The sequence below is a fragment of the Mycteria americana genome, chromosome Z (assembly GCF_035582795.1).
Source record: "Mycteria americana isolate JAX WOST 10 ecotype Jacksonville Zoo and Gardens chromosome Z, USCA_MyAme_1.0, whole genome shotgun sequence".
NCBI classification, from domain to species: Eukaryota; Metazoa; Chordata; class Aves; order Ciconiiformes; family Ciconiidae; genus Mycteria; species Mycteria americana.
Window position 1 is genome coordinate 63748679 of NC_134396.1, and position 22672 is coordinate 63771350.

The following is a 22672-nucleotide window of genomic DNA, read 5'->3' on the forward strand; positions in this document are numbered from 1 at the left end:
GCTTTTAGAGAATTAGGCAGTCCTAGACATTAGGGAAGGTCCTTGCTGGATGGATAAGTGATTAAAAGATTGGAAATGTAGCAAGGCTGAAATGGTTGATCTTCAGAAAGGCAGGAAGTCATGGTGGGATTCCACAGGGGGAACACTTGGATGCATGCTGGTCAGGATTGTAATTGAGTGAGTTGGTAAAGAGTGCAAAAACAATAACACAGGGTTGTTCAGTGTTATAAAGACCAAGGCTCTCTGAAGAAGTATGGAGCTTCCTAATACCAAGTTGCTGGCCCATAAAATTGCAACTAAGACTTAACTACAACAATGGACAGGAAGGACTCTCATTACATTAAAAATGTTTTTTGTGTGTGGACTGTTAAGCTTGGGAAAAGAGATCTTTGCATTTATAATAACTTCATGAAAATGTTGGCTCAGTAGGAAAAAATGCAAGTGATAAGGAGTACTTGAAAATGAATAGAATAGAATAGAAAAGAATATTTCAGTTGGAAGGGACCTATCAACAATCATCTAGTCCAACTGCCTGACCACTTCAGGGCTGACCAAAAGTTAAAGCATGTTGTTAAGAGCATTGTCCAAATGCCTCTTGAACGCTGTCAGGCACAGGGCATCAACCACCTCTCTAGGAAGCCTGTTCCAGTGTTTGACCACCCTTTCAGTAAGTAAATGCTTCCTAATGTCAAGTTTAGACCTCCCCTGACACAGTCCTTCTCTATTCACAAATAGCAAGTCTAGGAGGGCATCTTTCTCAGTTGGCTCACTGAGTACCTGTGGGAAGAAGTTACCTTCCACAAACTTCAAGAATTTCCGAGACTTGCTCATCACAGCAATATGGTATTCCCAGTTGTTCTCTGGGAAGTTGAAATCTCCCATAAGAATAAGGGCTACCGATCCATAGATTTCTCCTAATTGCCTGCAGAATAACTCCTCAGTGCTATCATCCTGGCTGGGCGATAAGTGGTAGATACCCACTACATCTCCTTTGTTGTCCATCCCCCTAATCCTCACCCAGAGGCTCTCAACCATGTCATCGCTAACTGTAAGGGCTGTACAGTCAAACCTCTCCCTAACATACAGTGCAACTCCTCCACCTCGCCTGCCCTGCCTATCCCTTCTGAACAGCCTGTAGCCCTCCATCCCAGCATCCCATCTCCAGTCGTGGGATTCATTCCACCAAGTCTCACTAATACCAATGACATCATAGGTCTGGGAGCTGACCAATACTTTCAGTTCATACTGTTTGTTTTTCATACTGTGTGCATTGGTGTACAAGCATTTCAGATGTGCCCCTGAGCCCTCCATGCTCCCAGGAGCAGCGTAAATGTTCCTGCTAGCATTGCCACCCTCAGGCGATGCCATGCCAACCCTTGGCTTACCTTCAGGTCTCCTGTTGGCATGCCCTTCCCCCATCGATTCTAGTTTAAAGCCCCCTCAATCAGTCCCACCGGCTTACAACCAAAGATGCATTTCCCCCATTGGGATAGATGGATCCCATCAGGCCTCAGCATACCTTGTGCCTCAAAGGTTCTTCAGTGGTTATAAAACCCAAAGTTTTGGTGGAGGCACCAGTCTTAGAGCCAGGTATTTATATGTTGGGCTTGTCTTTTTCTTCCAAAGTCTCTTCCTGTTACTGGGAGGATTGAGGAAAATACTACCTGTGCTCCTGAATGTTTTAGCATTCTTCCCAGGGCCCTGAAATCTCTTTTGATTGACTTTTTGTTGCAACATCATTAGTATCCACATGAAAGAGCAGGAATGGAAAATAGTCTGAAAGCTGTACTAAGCTATTCAGTTGGCTGGTGACATCTCTAATTTGGGCCCCAGGGAGGCAGCAGACTTCCCTGAAGAGGCGGTCTGGTCTCTGTTCTTATGAATAGAGGACAAAATAGCAAACACTGTACTACTGGGGAAACCTGTGTAAGCATATGTCAAAATCAGATGTGCCCCTCCCATCTCCACCCAGAAAATACACAAACAAAAACTCACTGAGAGATCAAGCGGAGTGAAATTCAGAAGGGTGACGGCTAAAGATAAGTAATGGATTCTGTAGGAGCAACAATTAAGTTAGATGATTTAGGTGGGGAAAGATGGAGATATGGGCTATAAAATAATAAGAGACCTGGAGAAGGTAAATGGGGAATGATCATCATCTTGAATTCAAAAGTAACTGAATACATTCACTGATGAATGGATGATCCCTGGCCTCAGTCGTCATGAATTACTTCATTCCAAAGAAACTGTCACTGATAGTGCCTGAACCATGGAGTATCCAAAAGGGGAGGAAGAGGTATCACTACGTTTGTCCTATCCTCTATTGCTTTTTCCTAGGCACGTGCTGTTGTCAAAAAGGATGTCAGGCTAGGAATATCTTTGTTCTGACCCAGTACAGCTCTTCTAACACGCTGATTCAGCCTGGCTGTATGTAACTGTTCCACAGGTGATCCTTTCCAGCCAGGCTTGCTGCTGGCTTCTTTCTAGTAGTGGCCTTTTTTCATGCTTGTACATCAACCTGAGAAGATAACAAAATGTGTCAGTCCCCTATCGTGTTTGTCAGGTGAAGCTGTCTTCTATCATGTGTTTCTCCACTTGTCTTCCCAAATTCATTCTTCCAGTTAGAAGAGAAGAAAGAGCGAATAGTAGGCAGCCACCTTTTAGTTGGCAGAAAGAAGGGATGCATGCTTCTAGACTTGCTTCTAGAGTTTTCTTGTAGTAATGGCTGCCTTTGTCTATCTGGTTTCTTAAGGAGCTGGTAGAAAAATAACACTACCATTCTGAATTTGGAAATTCCCATTTGTGCTGGAAGAGATACACTTGCTTTTCAACAGTTCTTTAGAACAGAGATGTTCTTTTTCATAAAACATCCTACTGGCTCTGGCTGCCTGTCAGTTTAACCATTGATCTGTTGTTATGAGAGGCCAGTTTCATCTCCAGTAATCTACCATTCCTCAGTCAGTTGTCTTACTGCTTTTTAATAAGCATATGGCTAAAGAATATGTAATACCTCAGCATATTCTTTAGTGTGCTTAAGCACTTTGGTATTGTATTGGCTGATACTGTGTGAAAATGCTCCTTAGCCTGGAGAACATTTGCCTAGCTATTTATTCTGAGGAGGAGGTTTTACACAGTAAAGGAAAGCTTAGTGTTACTCACTTCATCTCTTGGATGTCTGGGATGGTGCTGGGCAGGTCCCAAAGGCTGTCTGTCTTCTTGAAGATACGTAATTGGAAAAAATTGGAGAAAAGAAGGGGAAAATTGGCATGGGTTTTGTTTGATGGGTTTTGGGTGTTTGTGGTTGTTTTTTTTTTTTTTTAAGTAGTCATTGTAAGTTGAAGTTTGTCATTACAAACAGGAAGGTGGAAGATATTTTTAGATGAGAATGAGACTTGCACATGTTGCCTAGTTGACAGGTAGGATATTTTGTTTATTTTTTTTTAAACAATATCTAGTTCTCAGAATATTCTTCATCTTTTTATAAAAGTTGTGACTGTTTGCAGAAAGTGAAACTAAAGACTTAGGAAGGTGGCAGGATCAGCTGGTGAACAGACTGACAGAAACAGGATTAGGGCTGTTGTTTTCTGAATCTCTGTTCCTGGGCGGTATCCCCTCTCTTGACAAACCCAGTACTACATACTACTACATCTGGCAACTGAGTTTTTACTGTAGTGTTCAGAGTAAATTAAACAGGTCCGCTCAGAGAAGAGGAGGATTGCCAAAGTAACTAGTTGTGTTCCTTGAGCAACTTTGGTTCTGTCAGGTTTTTAGTCTCCAGGAAGGAATTTCTATACCACAATTAAGCTATGTGAAGCAAAAGTCATCACTCCAAACAGGGAAATGGACTTGAGACAATAAAAAATTCAGCTCTATACATAATAGATAGTGTGTTCTTATGAGCTGGAATGTACTTTGCACATGGAGGAGACAATGGAGCAGGCTATCATGGCTGGTATGAATGAAAGCTTCCACAGTTTTACACAAGCCCTATGAACTGTCTCCTGCAGATGAGCTCTAGCATTATGATAGTTGGCTTTCTTTTGCCATGCTCGTTGAAGAAGTCAGTGTTTGGTCTGACAGTTTGCTTTAGTGGTTATCTCAGTAGTAGACACAGAGCCACTAGCCATTGAGAATGGAGTTCTGTGAACAGAAGACATCTTCTGCCTAAAATTTAACTAGATGTGTTGTACATAGTACAGCACAGGGCAAAATGCAGTTGGTATCAGCCTCACTGAGAAGATGGTGTCATAGTATATATGGAAATGAGCCAGTTGAGGACACAAGATCCAGAATAACTTTGCTGTCCAAACACAGTGCTAGAACAGGCTGTAACTCAATGTTCCTGAAGCTCAGTCTTACTGATGAGTGGTTAGACAACATGATGAGCCACCAAATGAAGTCAGACTCCATTTGACAGCATCTTTCCTTGTTCCTGCTTCACATACCCTTGCAACTCCTTGTGTGTTAAATCTTGCATTTCTCTGACCCCTTAGGAAGACGTTACTGCATTATGAGGTGAAAATTAGTGCAGCCAAAAAGAACTGCTGACAAAGGTGCCTGCTGATCCTCAGTGCTGGCAGAAGGATGTGTGCAATAAGGACAGCCCTCAACAGTACAGAGTTGTTAGATTGGCTCAGCTGGCTTATTGCATCGCAGAGTTTCACTTGTAACTGTGCATTTTCAGGAGTCAGAGTCTCAGAAGCACTAGGAACTGTGGAGAATAATTTATCTTCACTGTGATATGCAAGGTAGTGAAGTGGGAGGGCAAGGAGGAAGGGCAAGTGAAGTGGGAGGGCAGAAGGGGGCAACCTAAAAACACTCCTGAACTTTGCAGAGCTTACCACCCCAGCCCTGAGTACTAGCTGAACCTGAACAAGAGGTATCTTGGCAATAAGGATCCTTTAGTCTAACAACAGAAGAAAATACAAAGATATGCCCAGTATGACTTGTATTTTAACATTTCAGTTAAGTACAGAAGTAGTGACTACCAGAAATAGAAAGGTTTCAGAGTCATTGTAGCATCTGAAAATTTTCACCTCAGTTGAAGGGCTGAAAGTACCTTCTGTATTTGCCATGAAGAATCCACAAAAATTTATTGTTGTCATTGCCAGTCTGACATACCTGTCAGGGTTAGTGACTGAAAAGGCTATTAAATCAAAAACCTTTCAAAATGATTTTGCCTTCCCTAGTATTGTAAGAGGCCTGCGATTTCTGAAGGTAGTTCTTACATCCTAATAACTGAAATTCAATTGAAATTCAGAAGAACTAAGCCAGTTCTTCTAACATTGCATAAACATTTCACACAATCATGGAATCACTGAGGTTGGAAGGGACCTCTTGAGATTATCTAATGCAACCCCCCTGCTCAAGCAGGGTCACCATAAGCAGTTTGCCCAGGCCTGTATCTGGTCATGTTTTAACAATGGACACTCTACAACCTTTCTGGGCAACATATCCAGTCCTGTCCCTGTCCTGTTCCAGCTTCCCAGTTGACATGAGGTTTGGCTGAAGACAAGCTTTTTAGTGTGTCCTTTTGTCATTTAGGGGAAGAAGTTAGGTATTGTAGCTTCCCATGCAAAACAATTGATTGCATATTGGACTAGAAGCTGTAAAATCTGGAGTGGATCCCAAGGATAAGCTATAACCAGATGATGTTAAGGGGCTTCCACAGCCTTGTAAGGAAAAGCTCTTTACTGTGTCTGATGCCACCCTGTGCAGTGGGGATCTTCAGCCTTTCAAGAGCATTGTACAAGTCTGGTTTTTTTCCCCAGAATTGGTTACTTTGCATGCATATTCAATAGCTTGGTAGCTTAAACTCTGTTGCTTTCAGAGGCAGCTACTTGGAAGAGCAGGGAGGAGTGGTGTGTTAATGTTGAAGCAGCACCTCACCATTGCCTGGGGAGAACTGTACTGTAGAATGATTGGCAAAACCAGTGGGACCTGGAGTTGTAGTGGCCACCTCTGACAGAGAAAAGACACTGTCGGCCAAATGTATGGATGCAAGGTACTGTTGGTCAAAGCCAGGAATACCTTCCTCACTGCTTTGAGCTCCAGCTTGCTGGGAGTTGAACTTCATGTACTATTGAGGAAAGTCAGGTAGATGAGAGATGCCTTCACACTGAAGCATTTGTCTAAGGTGCCTGTCAGCAAAATGTGTCTGTGTGCAGTCTATGGTACATGTGCCATGGTAGCTAGCTTTTGTGTTGCATATTTAAATTTGATCTGAAAGAATTAATGCATCACACTGGTGAATTGTTCTCACTGAATCAAGTGGTAGTTCTGATCAGCGTGTTTTAGAGCAGTCTTTGAGGACCTGTTTGATACCAAGAATCATGGAGCCAGACTTTTCCTGTTTGCCACATATGATGAGACTCTGTCACTGACATTAAATGCCAACTTCCACTGCACGTTTCCTTTCCTTGCTTTGCAGAAGAATGGCAGAAAATAGCTGCGTATGCTAGTTGTGTATGTAACCTTGAAAGTGAAGGATACTTTCTTTGACTAGAAACTCTCATTTCAAGGAGGTGTTTTCTCCACTTCCTTCCTGGAAGGTATCGATGCTCTAGTATCTGCTCTTTGATCATCACTGTACACACAGTTAAACAAGACTCGATCTTATCTTGGTCATGCTGGCATCACAAAGTGGATCCTTTCTTTTGATTATATATATTAGTGTAGTGGTTTACTTGCACGTTGTCAAGCACGCATATACAAAGCTTTTGTCCTAGCAACACATACAGGAACATGTCTGCCTTCATCCCCTCTATATGTGTGTGTCAAAAGGAGTGGATTTGCTCTTCTTTTGCATTCCACTTGACTTACTCAGTTGCAGTGTCAGTATTTATCTTGGTAGTATTTTTTTTATTTGAAGCTTTATTATTTTGGGCTCCAGATTTTAATTTTTAAGAGCTCCCTCTGTTACTCAGGCCCAGGGCAAACATGTTTTTCTTTTTCTTCTGTGTAGAATGACTTCAGTCTCTGTTGTCCTGATAATACATTCTGACAGCTGTTGACTCTGCTTTGTGCTCTGTAACGGAGAGGTGACAGCAGGTGTGTTGTGCTTTCAAGGCAGGCCTGCCAGCCATACTAATGGGAAGTACCTTGCAGGCAAATCTATAAACTCAACTGGAAACAAAGCTGAGATATTTGTGCTAAAGAAAGGGTGGCTGTTTTGAAGTACTGCTCACAAGTGAAGCTGTTTGCTTATAGTTAAAAGTTTCTGTAGTTTTGTCTGTCCTTGAAGGTGTCTTGGCTATAGCACTGTCTGGAGGAGTCTGTTGCATTGTGAACATTAACTTCTATGCAAGAAATAGTAGCCTACTGATGTCCACCTGAGCTTATTTATACTGAAGTAAGCTGAAACAACTTACTGAAATAGCATTTTTCTGTATCTAAATGGTTTGCTCAGTCAGCATCTACAGTCCCTTCAAAACAGAGCTTCAATGCCTAGAAAACCTTAGAGCTATTATTGGACTTAAGAGGCTTAAAGGTCTCTAAGGATCTTCTCTCTTTTTAGTCTGCTGCCAGTCTTTAGTGTGTAAGGTTTAACAGTCCTGTCAGCTAAAATTTATTAATATCTGTTGCAGCACTAGTTAAAAAGAACTAGCTAAGAGAAAGGGTGCGTAAAGGTAGACCTCTGCATCCTGCTTATTTCAGGATGAACTGCCATACATTCCAGCACAGCCTTTTCAACCAGATTGTTGTCCTGATACTGCCAAGTATTTTCTGGAGTTTCCTTGGCTGGTCATTTAAACAAATTCCTCGATCTTGTGCATGGACACTTGGGACATCCTTATCAATTCCTCTGTATCTAGCATGTCATTACCTGCCAAGGTGGTGTGCCCTGATTTTTTCTCTGGGCCACTTGATATACTTTGGTCTCTTGACAGTATATCAAAGGCCTTGCAAGGCTTTGATAAGTTTTTTTTTGTTTTTTTTTTAACCAAGCTCCTTTCTTCACCTGTGCTTCAAGAGGCACAGTAAGATTCCTGATACCAGAGGGTACAACGCAGGTTCTTCCTGTCATGAATCATTGAAGACATCTTTGGTCCTTCTAGGTTGCATGGCCAGACATGTTTTGTCATATCTTATATCAAGCTGACTAGCAGAGATGGTTAAGAGCTTGGTAAATGTATCACTGGTACATTGAAGTCCTTTATATATTTGTTTATATTTTATCCTATAGTAGATAGGTATTCTTTAGTAAATGGATGTCTAGAGGACACTACCTCTCCCCTCCCCCCAATTAAGAGGGAATGTCTCCTTGGTTTAGTGAGCCTACTTGGAAAGACTCAAGTCTGAAAGCTTGTGGACTCATTTGCATGAATTCAGGGAGCTGATGGTTGTTAGATAGGTTTGTTTGCCTTCTCATGTCTTATTCTTGCAGAAAATATTACTACTTTGGTTTTCACTGATAAAGAAGGATTCAGACCTTGAATGCATGCCACCATGAATGCATGAGAATTCTCTTATATGGTTAATATTTTTTTATATCTATGAAAACTGTTTCCATTGTGTCAATTTTAGATAGCATGTGTGCTATCGTTCATGGAAGTTGACCAAGACCTATTCCCAAGAACAGTTTGATAGCTTGCTTTTGCACCAGTCTAAAAAATGTAATGCACAGCAAGTATATGGAAATGCACTTGTGTAGTAACCCTTAGGTGGTTTTGCTGACTCTCTCAACTCAGATCATCATGTGGCAATTTGGGCTGAGTGTGAAGAGGTGCACATAAGAGAAAATACATGGTTCTTGACACAGTAATGGCCATTTTTTTCAGTTTTTTCAATGTATTGTAACTAAATGTTCTTGTCTTGTTAATGTTATCTTGATAATGAGTGACACGTATTATTCTTGTTATGTAAGATAATACTTAAAGTAGTCTTCATTATGCTTCCATTGTATGTTGTTAAGACAGAACAGCAAAGAATAACTTTAGCAAGGTTTATGAAGTTCTGATGGGTATGGACATCAATATCATAAAGGTAAATACTACCCCTGAGTAGTAGCAAGTAATTCAACTACTCAATGTTTTGTTCATTGATCTGCCTCTGAAAAGGACTTTGGTGTGATGTGGGCCTAGGAAATGGATGAGAGTTGTTTCCTCCAGGGAAGGAACATCAAGGTGGAGCTACATAAACCTTAATAACTTCCTTTATTGCAGTTGTTCTTGCTTTGGGACCAAAGTGAAAACACCGAGAGCTTTTATTATCTCAATTCTACATAGATATTCCTGCTAAGCTACAGTTAGGTTGATCTAGGTTGAAACTGCATAGCTTCAGGAAGTGGAATTTTACTGTGCGTTTGTTTCTACAGTTGTCAAAATGTGCTTTCAAGGGTGTGACTTAAGACCATGTGAGATGCTTATTATTGAATTTAGCAAAGGGTGGACTGGCAAAACATCTGGGTCTGGCGGGAGGCTGTGGGCATGGTTTAAAATGGCCTAATCAAATTTATTATGAAATTTATTATAAGATCCAGAAATGTCTTCCTTCATCTCAGAACTTTTTTAAAGAAAAAATAATTCCCTGAGCATGACAGCAGATAGCCTTTACAACACTGCCTGACAGGTGTCCTCTTGTTTCTGAAGTATACAATCAAATCCCGTTTCCCTAAGTAAACTGAGACAGAAACTTTTGTTTGTGATATGGTTACCTGTGTGGAAGATCAAGGGGGTTAGAGTGCAAAAGACCTAAGTTTGTGGAGTGTGTCATCGTCTTCTGGTCCTTCTAGGAGAAAAGAGAGACTATACTTCTTTGGAAGCAAGCCCGAGTTGTATTGCATAGATTAGATATTTGCCCTGTAGTGGTGTAGTCATATGTGTTTGGTATCCTTCAAAATGGAGGAGGAAGCATTACAAGAATACTGCCCTGTAGTAACTGCCTCACGCTTAGTTCCCTGTGGATGTCCACTTCAAAGTCTGTATAAAATGCGTGTTATAAAAATGTAATTGGAAAAATGATTTAGACTTAGAGATGCAACTGATTATTGACTCTACTTTTTGTTTTCCAAGGTGGAGAAAGTACACAGGGGTGATCAGGTGGATGGGCTTCTTTATCCTGCTAAGAAAATACCACCGACAGCAAAAAGTGATACAGAGCAAGAAAAGGCATCTCAGAATGTTCCTTCTTCAAAAGTAGAACCTTCGTTAAAACCAAATATGGAGACCATGCCTGCATCACTTAGTAGTGACTTCAAGCAGAAAGTTGTTAACATCTTGCTGAAGTATTCCAGTGGTCTTTGGGCTAATGCACTTCCCAAATTGTACCAAGACACTTACCAAGTAAAATTTCCAGAAGACATTCTGAATAATCTAGAGTTGCTCTCAGATGTATGTATAGTGGACTATGTATCTGAAGTCCCCAGAAAGGCCATCCTCTATGCTAAACCCCAAAGGCACATTGATGAAAATTTGAATGTCAGTGAGAAAGTGCAGAGGCACGATGGTGTGAGGGCCACAGCTGAACAACAGTATGAAGAATCCAAGGGCCAGTATCCAGAGAACATAACTGTTCCTCCTCTAACCATTCCATCGGAAGGATCTGTGTCCGTCATGGTGTTAGAACTGAAAAACACTAATGAGGTCCTAATTAGGCAAGTTTGTACTTCAGAATCTATCTTTTTTGCTTTATTTATAAATCCACATATTCATATTGTGCAGGTCTGCCATAAGAGAACAGACAACAGGAGGTTGCAGGACTTTGTTATTTACTTATTTTGATAATGAAACTTAAGAATCCTTTTGTTTGTGTGCTTAACTGCAAATTTTCTGAAACTTTTTCTGTTCTGAGCTTATCAGTTCTATCATTAGCTTGTCTGAGAATCAAAGCAGATTTGACTTGCCGTTGGAAGACTTTTTAAAATAACCCTACTATAACTCATAGTACTATTCAGATACTGCTGCAATACTTATTAAAATATATTTTACTTCTATAACTGATTTACTACTAATGATGTGTGACTTTAGTGTGTTCAGATTACACTGCAGTTTTCACTTTTGGGGACAGATGACCTTCTATCCAACAATAAACTACTAGTGCTTCTTGGTTTGGTTGCTAATCAGCCCAGCCTTAGAGGACAGTGTAAGAAGTGGATTGTAGTGGCTATCTTATGTATATGTTACTGTACTGTTTCAGGAAATACCATGGTAAGCTTTCTATACTTCAGTGTTGGGATAAAACACACAAATCCTCGCAGTTTTTTAAAACTTAAAAAAACCAAACAAGCAAACAAAAAAACCCAAACACTTTTTATAGAGGATATTTCACTTTGAAAATTATTTCAAATCAAGCCTAATCTTAAAAAGTCACTTCAAAGGATGAATTGACAAACTGTGTGGTAATACACTATATTGACAGCTCTCTTTTTTTTCCCCACTAGTTTCTGCAGTTTCAGCTTTCATTAGATAGTTTCACTCATTGTCAGAGGTCCTGATTAGGATCGAAATAAGTATGTGTGCAGTTTACTTACAGGTCCTTTCACCATGAAACTAATACCCTGTTCCTCATTGCTGGTTGGCAATATTCAACCCACTAGCCTTAAGGCTGAAATTGAGATATCCTTTTTCTCTCTAGCTATCGGTAATATATTAGACTACTCAACCTTGAACTTTCTTTATGTGTCAGTCCACCGTTTTAGTTCCCTGAAGTCATGTAATCTTAATGGTTGATAATCCGTAGTGAAAATCCCCATAGTTGGGGGTTATGAGAGAAATTCTCGTTTGAGAATGTTGCCATCTTTGTTTTAGCGGCTAGCACCATTCCTATATTGTGCTTTTTCTCAGATAAGCTTTTTTTGTACATTGCTTATACCATATATTTTGTATACTGGTCTTACCACAAAGCATAATTTAAGGCAAGATTCTTCATCCATTATTAACATTTGTACTATCTCCAGTTGGAGGAGTCAATCATTTCAGCAAAGAAGACACAGCTGGAATTTGTAAGTGAGCCTAAGCTTAAAAAAAGAAACCACAGGAGGAAGAATTACATCAAAGAAAAGAGAGGCTTTATGGTTTAGGTTGTTCCTGTGAGAGCTCTGTTTGAATTTAGTCTAAGACATGAAAGATGATGCAGATGAATAGTGCCAGGAAAGACAGCCAATTTAAGACATGTAATAATCTGTACATAGAGATACTGAAACAGTTAGACATGATGCATATTGCATGTTTTGTATTGGGAAAAGCAGGAACAAATTATCTGTCTCTTACTTCCAGCTTGCTATGTGGGTGGGACTTAACTCTGCAAAACTTTCTCCTTCTCACTGTACACCTTTTAATCTGGCAGCATTGATAACTTGCTGTGTGTGTGGAGTAACAAATCTTAGCTTTCTAATCTGTTATTTTAAGTGTGTTTCCACTAATTATTTGGGGGAATACTTCAAGTCCCATGGATTAAACTACTGAATGACATTGATGAGCTGAGGGCGATTACATTAAAATTTCCCTAAAGAAGCAGTTCCCAAATTTTGGACCATGGTTCTTGGACAATATTAAAGTTTCTGAATTTGTCAGCTCTGTGAAGGTACGTGGTGGTGATTAGTGGTTTCTCGGCCCTAGATACAGAAATGACTACTTAGGGTTATCTGTGTACTTCATGGGCAAGGTCATTTATCTTCAAGATGAAACTAGTCCTGAAAGGAATAGGAAGGAAACAATGCATGGACTCACCTTTCCCATGCACGTACTAGCAGTCGCTAGTACTCCTGATCTACACAAGAACTGCAGCGGCTATTGGTTGATGTTGATTTTTGCAGGATCAATAAAATCAAGATTCCTCTTTCTGTCTTGGGGATGGAGCAATATCCCTTTACTTTCTTGGTATGTGGCTAAGTGTTTAAGACAAAGCTGGAAGGTTTGGTGCTATTTCAATTTTGAGACGTGATACAATTCTGTAAGAATTCTGATGTAGTCAGAATGAAAGCAAGGTGATAGAAACACTCCTAGATATTCACTATATATCTACAACAGCGTTACTGAAGGCAGAGATGGTACGCTAGCTGCTGCATTTGAATTCTCACAAGAAATAATTAACTATCACCTTTTATTCTCAACTGCCTTGAGTTTCTGTGCTACAGCTCGGATACTTTTTTTCCTCCTCTTTTATCTTTCTGAATAGACAAAATTTTATAGCTTGTTTCACTATGGAAGCATACTCCTCTGTTCATTTCACAATGACGCAGCAAGCTTTACTTGACATGTGAATTGGTTCCAGTTGAGACTAAGAATGTTGCTGAATGCACACTTGCAGTGTCTGGCCACCTGCACATAGATTAGTCTCTAGCACGCCTTTTTTAGGTTGCTTTCCAAGATTCTTTTCTAAAGAACCTGAAAAATAATTTTTCAGTTGGCTTTGAGCAGCCAAAACCTTCTTCAGTATGATGTTGCCTACTACCAGAAAATAGTGACTGAGGCAGGAAATTCTGAAAGATTCTTTCTCTTAGGATACTCCTAGGTCTGTTAAGTATCTTTATGAAACAAATGTTAAGAAGTAAACTTTTAAGTAGCACATGTGTGCCTTTCGCCCCACTCCATGTCCATTATGAAGTAGATGAGTGCTTACATAGAAACAAAAGGGCTATCATTCTGAAAAGTAATATATAATTGGAGGGTGAGGTAGCAGGCTGTCTTTAGGAACATGAGGGTTCCCTGGAATGTGATCAGATTTAACTTAATCTTTATAACAAAGTTAGCATAGTATGTCATAGTACAGTATCTGCACTAATCCTGGGCATATACCAGACCTTCAGAATAAACCTAGATTTTTATAGGATGATAATATAAACTGTGTGGCAGAAATAAGCAGTATTAATCACTCTATGAAACAAGTTAAAACAGTAGCTACTCGTACAAATTTGGGAATAAGCTTTCCTTTTGTCTGCTCTAATCTGACTTGTTTCTGAAGCATTCAGAACTTCCCATTTGGAGTTTTCAGTAAGTTTATATACTTTATTAAAGAAGATCTATGCAACACAAACTGCTTCAGTATGAACCATTAGGTCAGCAGCCTAGTATCAGGATTGTTCTTGAAGGCTGAGAGTAAACAGCGCATGGTTTGACAGCTGATTTGTAAAGTTATTTTACATGCCTTGTTTTTGATCAACCTTACTGAAAACCTGATTAACCTGATGTTTGTTAATGACAGAGTAACTTCAGAGATGACGTATTAGTTCTCTTTTATACTTGGTCCCAGATACTACTCTGCTCTTGTGGTCAAGTTGCTCTCCATGATTGTAATAATCAAGGAAGAGTTCTTACTAAAAATCTAGTTGAGCATGTTAGATTATACACTGCTGGACCACATTTAGCTGTCAACAAAAGTACTAAATTTTATGTCAGTTACTTTTCTATAGCCCTGTTAATGGGAAAAGAGTTTGGATACTGATGTGCTTAGAAAATGTGTATATCCATAATTTACTCATATTCATATATGCATATAAATGTTCTTATGTTTTTATTCAGCTTTTTGAAGTTGCATCCTAACTCTTGTGGTCTGGTTTTTTTTTTTTAAATACTGTAGGTATGTGGGCAAAGATTATTCTTCTGCCCAGGAACAAATGGAAGATGACATGAAAGCATACTATAGTCAGAATTGTACAGTATCACTAGCTCAGTCTCTGAGCATTGGGCAACTTGTTGCAGTACACGCTGAAGAAGACGCCTGGTTGCGTGCTCGGATAATTTCTCTAGAAGACAACAGAATAAAGGCAAGCAATTACTTCTTTTGGCACTTGGAGAAAGACTTGAAACAATCTTGTTTTTTAGATACACAGTCAATTCCTAAATATGCTTCATTAGCATTCTCTCCTTTCTTGCCCTGAAGTACTTCTATTTTCAGTTATATGAGAAGTTTATACTTTTTTCAAGTTATGTGATTGCCAAAATTAAATGGTCTTTCAGGTTCTTTTTTCCATAAATAGTTTGAGTTTTGGGGTTTTGGTTTGGGTTTTATATGGGGCTGGGACCTATAGAACTTTTGTACTGAAAATGTACCTTTGATAGTCTTAGGAGGAATAGGTGCAGTAGCACTATTTGGAGTGGGACAGAGGAAGGGAAAGGGAAGAACAAAATTCACTTGCTGATAGATCTTGTTTGAAGTCTGGTACTGAAGTATCTATTACATGCACTAAATAGCAAGACAATGAGAAGGATATACTTGTGTTCCCTTCCAGGCAGATCTGGTATTCTGGGAGTTATATGTAGTGTGCATTTTAGTTAAACCCTTTTGAGATTATTTAACTCCTCTGTTAAACTTTTCCTGGGCCAAGCAGACTCTTCTTGCAATCTGCAGTGAAACTAGAACATATGATAGAACTGTAAAAGAAGTTTCAGACTTCTCAATTATTTCTTGCCTAGTCAAACATTAATGATACCTTTTTATTTTTTGTTTCTTCCCCCATTTAGGTGACTTTTTACTCAGGTCTGCTTAACATACTTCTAAAGTTAATCCGTTTCATAAATATTTAAATAGCACATGTATTAGAATTGAGGTTTTCTGAAAGTTAGTGTGATACCCTTCAGCTGGAACTTGGAGGGGAGTGTCAGAACTCGGTTTTGTGAAAGATTGTTGGGTTTAGAGAAGTGGCAAGGACATTGGTAGCAAGCTTGCCTCTGATTTCTCTCTAGCTAAAGCTGTCAGCCAAAAGAAGGTTACTGCTTCATTGCAGCATTTGCTGATTATCCTTTGACACAGTGTTCCGACTCCCTTTTCAGTGTTTGGTATGCAGACATTTTGCATGATAGAGTTTAGAAAAAAGTTGTAAAAAGCCCTGTCAAAGCCTTCTTTCTCTCACTTTAGCTCCAATTATTTGCTGCCAATCAGCAGTTTCCCTGCTGGTTTCCTGCATTGACTGTGGCATTTTTATCAAAGTTACTATAAGCATAAGTCAAAATGATTCTCTTAATGCTGTAAAAACAAAAGGCAAAACATAGAATGGCACTTGAGTGGTATTTGACTTTTCAACACTTTCAAAACTTTACAAATAAAAATTGCCACTTTATTACCTTTCTTCATGTGGTTTGAGGTAATATGTGCTGAGTCCTTCCAGCACTGTTCCTATTAAGAGTTGAGAGTCTGTGGAACAGTTGGAGAGGATGATTTTACAGAGATCTTGAGAAGAAGGCTTTCCCTGAAAACTCTGAGCATTCAAGCAGTGAAATAACACGAGATTAATGGTGTTATATAGTACTAAATTAGTGAAAAGTGATTTGTCTGTGGCTGCACAGAGAATGTGGTAATTGAATACATTTTCCCTAGACGCAGGAAAACATATTTACAATTATATTAATGATCTTACGCTTTTATTCCCTTTTCCATTATCAGGTATGCTATGTTGATCATGGCTTCAGTGAGTTTGTTGAACGCAGCAGTGTGTACAAACTACAGAAACAGTTCACTTCACTGCCATTTCAAGCTGCAAAATGTAAACTGGCAGGTAAGAGAAAGACAGTGTTGACTATACAGCTTGCTGTTGCATGATTTATGGATTGAAGCATCTCAGTCTGGGATTTTTGATCCTTGTTTATAATAACTCTATGTTAGATTTTGTCCAAGACAGCTAGTCTAAGCAGACACAGGTAGGCATGAAAAGAAGGAAAAGGAAGGAAGGAAGGATGTGAAGGAGAGTTTTATAAAGAAACCTTGATATTAGGAGACCTTGATATCCAGTATCTCTGTAATGAAGCTTAGTTGTTTCTGCACTTAGCTTGGATGTCTTTGTCCCTTTAATATATGTGAGCCTAAAGAAATATAAGGAAATGTTTGCTGTTGTGTGAAGCAATGTACTAGCACAACTTTTTCCACAAATGAGGCACATCTGTTGTGGCCAGGTCAGGCAATATTCCTAAATATGATCCTATTTATTTCTTTTAAAGTGATCCTTCCCCTTTCAGTACTTGCATAGTTGCAGACTTCCTAGACTCTGCTGGAAATTATTTACCTTCCTAAAACTGGTAGGCATTTCTAACTTTTAAAAAATATTTTATTTTAAATACATAAAATTGTCATGAATGAGCTTTTTGTTTGTTTGTTTGTTTAATACTTGGATGCATTCCTTTTTTCTCTACACATTTGCCTCGACTCTTTCTGAAGAGGATCTTTTTCTCTCCCCCCGTGCCCCTCCTGCATGTCTCCCCCCCCTGCCCCCGATGGCTTTCTGTGTTAAAAAGGTGGAAATTAAGCAGAATGCAAGTAGGGTAGCAGTACAACTTCCCTGTTACATCCTGATTCTTGGAAAGATTCCTGTTGCGAATACGGACTTGGTAGTTATTTTTCCTTTCAAATACAGTGATACATAAAAAGTATGGTGTGTCTTGCAGGACTGGAAGTCTTCTGTGATGATCCTGTCCTAGTAAAGACTGTGGAATCGCAGACATGCTCCAAGATACTTGCTGTGGAAATACTGGAAAAGAGTGATATTCCTCTTCTTGTTCTGTATGACACTTCCGGAGAAGATGATATCAACATTAATGCTGCTTGTCTGAAGGCGTTGTATGACAAGTCCCTTGAACTGCACCTACAGGTACCATTTTCCTGTTTTCTTCTTAATTCATTAAAAAATCATTGACTGCTAAGGTCTTGGATGGACAAAAAACAGTACTCAGAAATTTGCTAAGTTTTTGTGTGTGGTTTTTTCCCCCCTTTCTTGTCAAAATCTTGCTGTTGCAGGTAGATGCACTATATACGAATGTCAGAGTAACCAGTGTTTTCTCTGACGGAAGCCTGTATTGCCAAGTGCCATCTAAAGGCTTGTCTAGACTTTCTGAAATCTTGCAGAAACTAGAAGACTACTTCCATTACAAGGTAGGTTCTATGGTGAGAGAAGTGGTGAAGTCATGTAGCCTTTCTTCAGAGTGTACCAATCATTTTCCTTGCACATAAGTTCAAGTTCCTGAGGTAGCTATAGACTATTCAAAAAGGCTATAAATTATTTTCCTAGCTTTTTGGGGTGCATCCTTTAGCATGAAAAGTGTCTTTTGATGCTTTCTTGTTCACAAGCTGACCCTAAGGCTTCAGTTACTGCTTATAACTTTCCTTGAATAGTTAGAACAGTAACAATATGGCTCATAATGGGAAACTTCCAGTGGAAAGTGCATCAGATTGGTATAAAGCCTGTGGAGATACTGCCATGTTTCTTTTCTGGAAGTTTTACTTACATGATGGAGTTGAGGTGCGTAAAGAGCCTGGCCCACAGCACACCCTGCAAAGTGACAATAGAAGCAGTGTAACCAAGGTCTGTTCTTTTTAGCCTGGCTTCCTTGGAGATTCAATGACTTTGATCTGATCTGCTGCATATCTTGTCCTTGTACCCTTAGCTTTTGAATGTTGTGGCTAATTTCAACCAGAACTGATGTACAGGAGGCATTTTCAAAAGTCTTAAGTTGCTTTAAAATAGGCCTGAGGCAGAGAAGTCTGACATTCCACCAGCCATTTACACGCACGTGCAACAACCCTTACTAGACTCAAGAGAATTTATACAAAACAGAATAAATCTTAAGAGAATCTAATTTGTTCAACATTCAACTGAGCCTTCAAAAATCAAACCATGAAATGCAGATCCTTGAAGGTCCTGTTAGAGCTGCTGCTTGTGTTTGTGCTGTCAAAGTGTTTTTAGGTGTAGAAGTTGAGATTTAGGCCTGTTGTGGAACACACACCATCTGGAGATACTTTATATTGAATGTGTCTCAGTTATCAAGATTCAGTTTCAAGCAAGCTAAACACTGAAGGAAGGCATATAGAACCCTGAAAGGTTTAGCAACACAAAGGCAGGCAGCCAGACCGGTACTTCAAGAGTTCAGATTTTCTGGACAGAGTGTATGTTAGGTTCTTGTTGCCATCAAAGAGAGACCTTGACATTCAGAATCTTTTAATATCAATCTGTATATGGGGTAAAAGAAGCGATCTTGACTTTGCAGCTTATCTTGAGGGTTTTTATTTTCCCTGAGAATTTAAACAAACTAAGGTGTTAATGAATTTAAACAAACTAAGGTCTTCAAATGGAGTTTGTGACTTCAAACGGTCAGTGATTTCATAGTCTGTGTTTCCAAATGTGGCTTTTTCCCCCTGGCATTTCATACTCTCTCAGTTTCCCTGTAAGATACACAGCTTGGAATTAAAGCTTTATTGATTGGGAAAGCTTAAAACAATATGATAAGAAATGCTTCTGAGGCTGGAAAGAGACTTCATATTTAAAAAAGAGTTTTTGCTTCTCAGAACTGTTTGCTCCGTGTGTGGCTTTTGAAATGGTTAGTTGAGTGCCAGATAGTAATAGCTCCATGCTTTTTAACTTCTGTTTTTATATTTGCAGCAGACATCTGAGTTTAATGTATCGGTACCTTTCTGTGGCAAAATCTGCTTGTTTCCTTCCAAAGGAAAATGGGCACGTGTAGAGGTAAGAAGTATTCAAAGAACAGCTACAGTTTTCCCACATAGAAATGGCTCTTCTTTTTGTTCAGCTAAACCTGAAGCCTTCATTTCTGTGAAACTTGTTATAGTGTATGTGTCACTGTTGTGTTTTTAACCTCAAAATGATGCTCTTACTTTCTTCTTTCAGATAAGAATTATTCACACTAGACGGGCGCTTGATGTGCAGTTCATGGATACTGGAACAGTCGCAACTGTAAAAGTATCAGAGCTTAGAGAAATCCCACCACAATTCCTGAGAGAAGTAATTGCAATACCTCCTCAGGTATAAAGACATGTTAAAGCTAACCTATGCTAGATCTCTTGGCAGGTTTGTAGTGCTGCTATTTCAAGGTTTATGTAATGAAATTTTGTTTTGTTTAATAGCATTCAACATTGGATTGTATTTCATTGTGCATCTTTGCCTGAAATAAATCATAATGAAGGCCTATGTGTCGACAGGATGTTGTGCATGTGTAATGGTTTTGCATGTTCCTCTGTCTCTTTCTGTTTGTTATACATTATTGAATGCCAGCATTAATGAAGTTTCTGTGAATAGAAACTTGTGGACTAGTTTCCATATTACTAAATTATACCTTGTGTACTTAATTCTGTTCTTAGGCTATAAAATGCTGCCTAGCAGATCTGCCTCCTAACACTGGCATGTGGACTCCAGATGCTGTACTGTGGCTGAGAGACACTGTAATGAATTGTCCTGAATTTAGCATGAAGGTAAATAGTCAAAATGCCTATGTGACTTGAAATCCGTAGGCATGTGGAAAGAGCATTGAAAGAACAACTCTAGAAGCTTAACCACTCATCAAATTGCTTTTTGTTACAGAAGTTTAAAAGTTTGTAGCCAAATCTTGGACATAAATTCCATACAAAGTCTTTTTCTTAGGACATTTGGCATAAAACTTACTTGCTTAAGCCTGTTAGAAGCTTCTCTTTTCCCCTCAAGAATTTAGCAACTTTCACATTAGCCTTTCACATTTTGCTGTCCCAGTCCAAGTATGCAGCTAGAGTTATTTTACCAACAGATAAAAAAGAAACACAGTTGTTAACATTTCACCACATAAAAAGATACAACTGTTGAGCACAAAATTATTTTTGTGCTTCTTATGCGTATAGCTTTTACTCCTCCTGATCTTGGAAAGCAGCTTTATCTTTAGTTTGCTTTTTCTAATCCAGCGTGATTTAGTATGTGCTATTGTATGCTTAGAATTTCTGTTATCTTTGGGATAAAATTATTTCTGCTTGCAATGTATCGTATCCAGTTTAATTAACTGAAAACATCCTTCTGAAGGAAATCTATTACTAGCTACAGACTAAACAAAGCTAACTTCCTCTTAAAAATCGGATTCCAGATACTGTCACAGCACTTTGAAAAAGTGTTTTGTAGCTTTCCTTTACCTTTTCGCTTGCTTTAACACTGGAGACCATATAGTTAAAACATAGCTCCTGTATTGTGGGACTTACGACTGTTGCATCTGGCTTTTCTAAACATCCTCTTCCAAGATAGTTTTGAGTTTGGTACTAATTTTTCCTTGATTAAATAATAGACGACAGATGTATGCTTTAATTGTGGAAAGTTTTTATTCCTGGCTAGGAAAATCAACAGAAGAATCTGTTAAGAAATGTTATACACTTTGTCAAATTAAAATTTCAGTGCTTTATTATCAATAATGCTAGCATATCTGATGTTAAATAGGAAATATTTTTATGTTGGTGCTTGAAAATTATGCATGATATAAACCTGGAACCTTTTTTCATCTTTATTTTTTTCCCATCCTTAATTTACTAGGCTTCATCTCCCATAATGACAGGAAGAGAATTTTGAAGGATTAAGTGTTCATATGTAATAGCATTACTTAGTTGTTTAGATCTGTACGGGCACTGGCTACTGTTCTGAAAACTAGAATTGTACATGCAGTGCTGAGATTGAACCTGTTGAGCAGAACAAAACTCAATTCAGGCTTTGTATTTGCTTTACGTTAGTGGAATAGCTGCAAATGCTCTTTTTAGCTGTTGTGACTTGCTTACTATCCAACAATTTCATTAACGTATTTGAGAGAACCTTGAAAATACTTCTGCCATGAATGCCATTAACTGTTGCCACTTTTCTGTTAAAGGCTTTAGCCTTTTGTACAAAATCAGATGTGCATTTAATAGTTATTAACTGGAAGTTAAACTGTGTTTTGTTTTCCAAGGTGGTTAAACAGGATGGTTCAAAGGGAATTGCACATGTTTACTTGTTTGCTCCAGAGAATTTCCCAGACATGGATCATAGCATCAATCGACAGATCAAAAATGCAGACTTGTGGAAGCATCAGAAAGATGTTTTCTTGAGTGTTACACCCAGCAGGACTAGCTCCACAAAAGTGACAAGTGATGCTGTTTCAGGTCTACGGTTAACTAGTGGAAGGCTAGAGAAGAGCTTCTCTGATTCAGCCAGAGAACCCAGCAGTGCAGCGTCTCCCATTGATATGCCTCCACCTCTACCGTTGTCAAAGACTGGTGAGCTCATGGATGTCTATGTCTCAGTGGCTTGCCATCCAGGTCACTTTATTGTCCAGCCTTGGAAAGAGCTACATAATCTGGAAGCCCTAATGGAGGAAATGATCTTGTACTACAGCAGGACAGAAGAGAAACCTGTGAACGTTGAAAAAAACAAGCTGTATGCAGCTAAAATTGAAAATCAGTAAGTAGATACTTAAATTAAAAATAAAATCTTTGAAGGCAAGCTTAGCTCTGCTAAGCTAGGCAAGCCTAGTTCTGCTTTGTCTGCATTGTTAACAAGGTGGCAGATGGCCAATGATATCTGAGAGATTAAGGGAGTAAATGAGGTTGCAGTCTCTTCATGCTTCCAGATTGTAGTTGGAAGAGTTGGCTTCTATTCAGATAATACCAGATCTGGGAAGCCTGAGACATGTTGGTTAAGATCTTTTGGTTGTGTATTATTTTTCTGGTGCCTTGACAGTGTGTGAATATGAATTCAAATTGTATATTCTTGTTCTCCCTCTTTTTAGGTGGTACAGGGTCATAATAAAAGGAATTCTTAGAAATGGGTTTTTGTCGGTATATGAGCTGGATTATGGTAAACATGAGTTTGTCAGCATAGAGAAAGTACAGCCACTCATGGATACGTTTAGAAAACTACCTTTCCAAGCTATAACAGCTCAGCTTGCAGGTAGGTAGTAAGCATTTACTTTTTTTTTTGTTAAAGTCTTACATCAGTGGGGATACCAAATGAACAGAAATGTAAAGTGGACAA

General features: G+C 39.0%; 1 protein-coding gene across 7 annotated transcripts in view; it reads left to right on the forward strand.

The window, feature by feature from the left end:
• LOC142421744 (tudor domain-containing protein 7-like) overlaps positions 1-22672 on the forward strand; it is a 49969-nt gene that overhangs the window by 24634 nt on the left and 2663 nt on the right. For 5 of the 7 annotated variants that reach the window (XM_075526766.1, XM_075526769.1, XM_075526765.1 and 2 more), the window contains 10 exons: positions 10014-10594; positions 14518-14704; positions 16321-16432; positions 17316-17518; positions 17665-17799; positions 19304-19387; positions 19550-19684; positions 20020-20130; positions 21609-22099; positions 22428-22588. In XM_075526766.1, the coding sequence (XP_075382881.1) occupies positions 10014-10594; positions 14518-14704; positions 16321-16432; positions 17316-17518; positions 17665-17799; positions 19304-19387; positions 19550-19684; positions 20020-20130; positions 21609-22099; positions 22428-22588 (2200 nt within the window). The remainder of the gene's footprint in view (positions 1-10013; positions 10595-14517; positions 14705-16320; positions 16433-17315; positions 17519-17664; positions 17800-19303; positions 19388-19549; positions 19685-20019; positions 20131-21608; positions 22100-22427; positions 22589-22672) is intronic. The other 2 variants (XM_075526764.1, XM_075526770.1) reach the window with 2 other exon arrangements.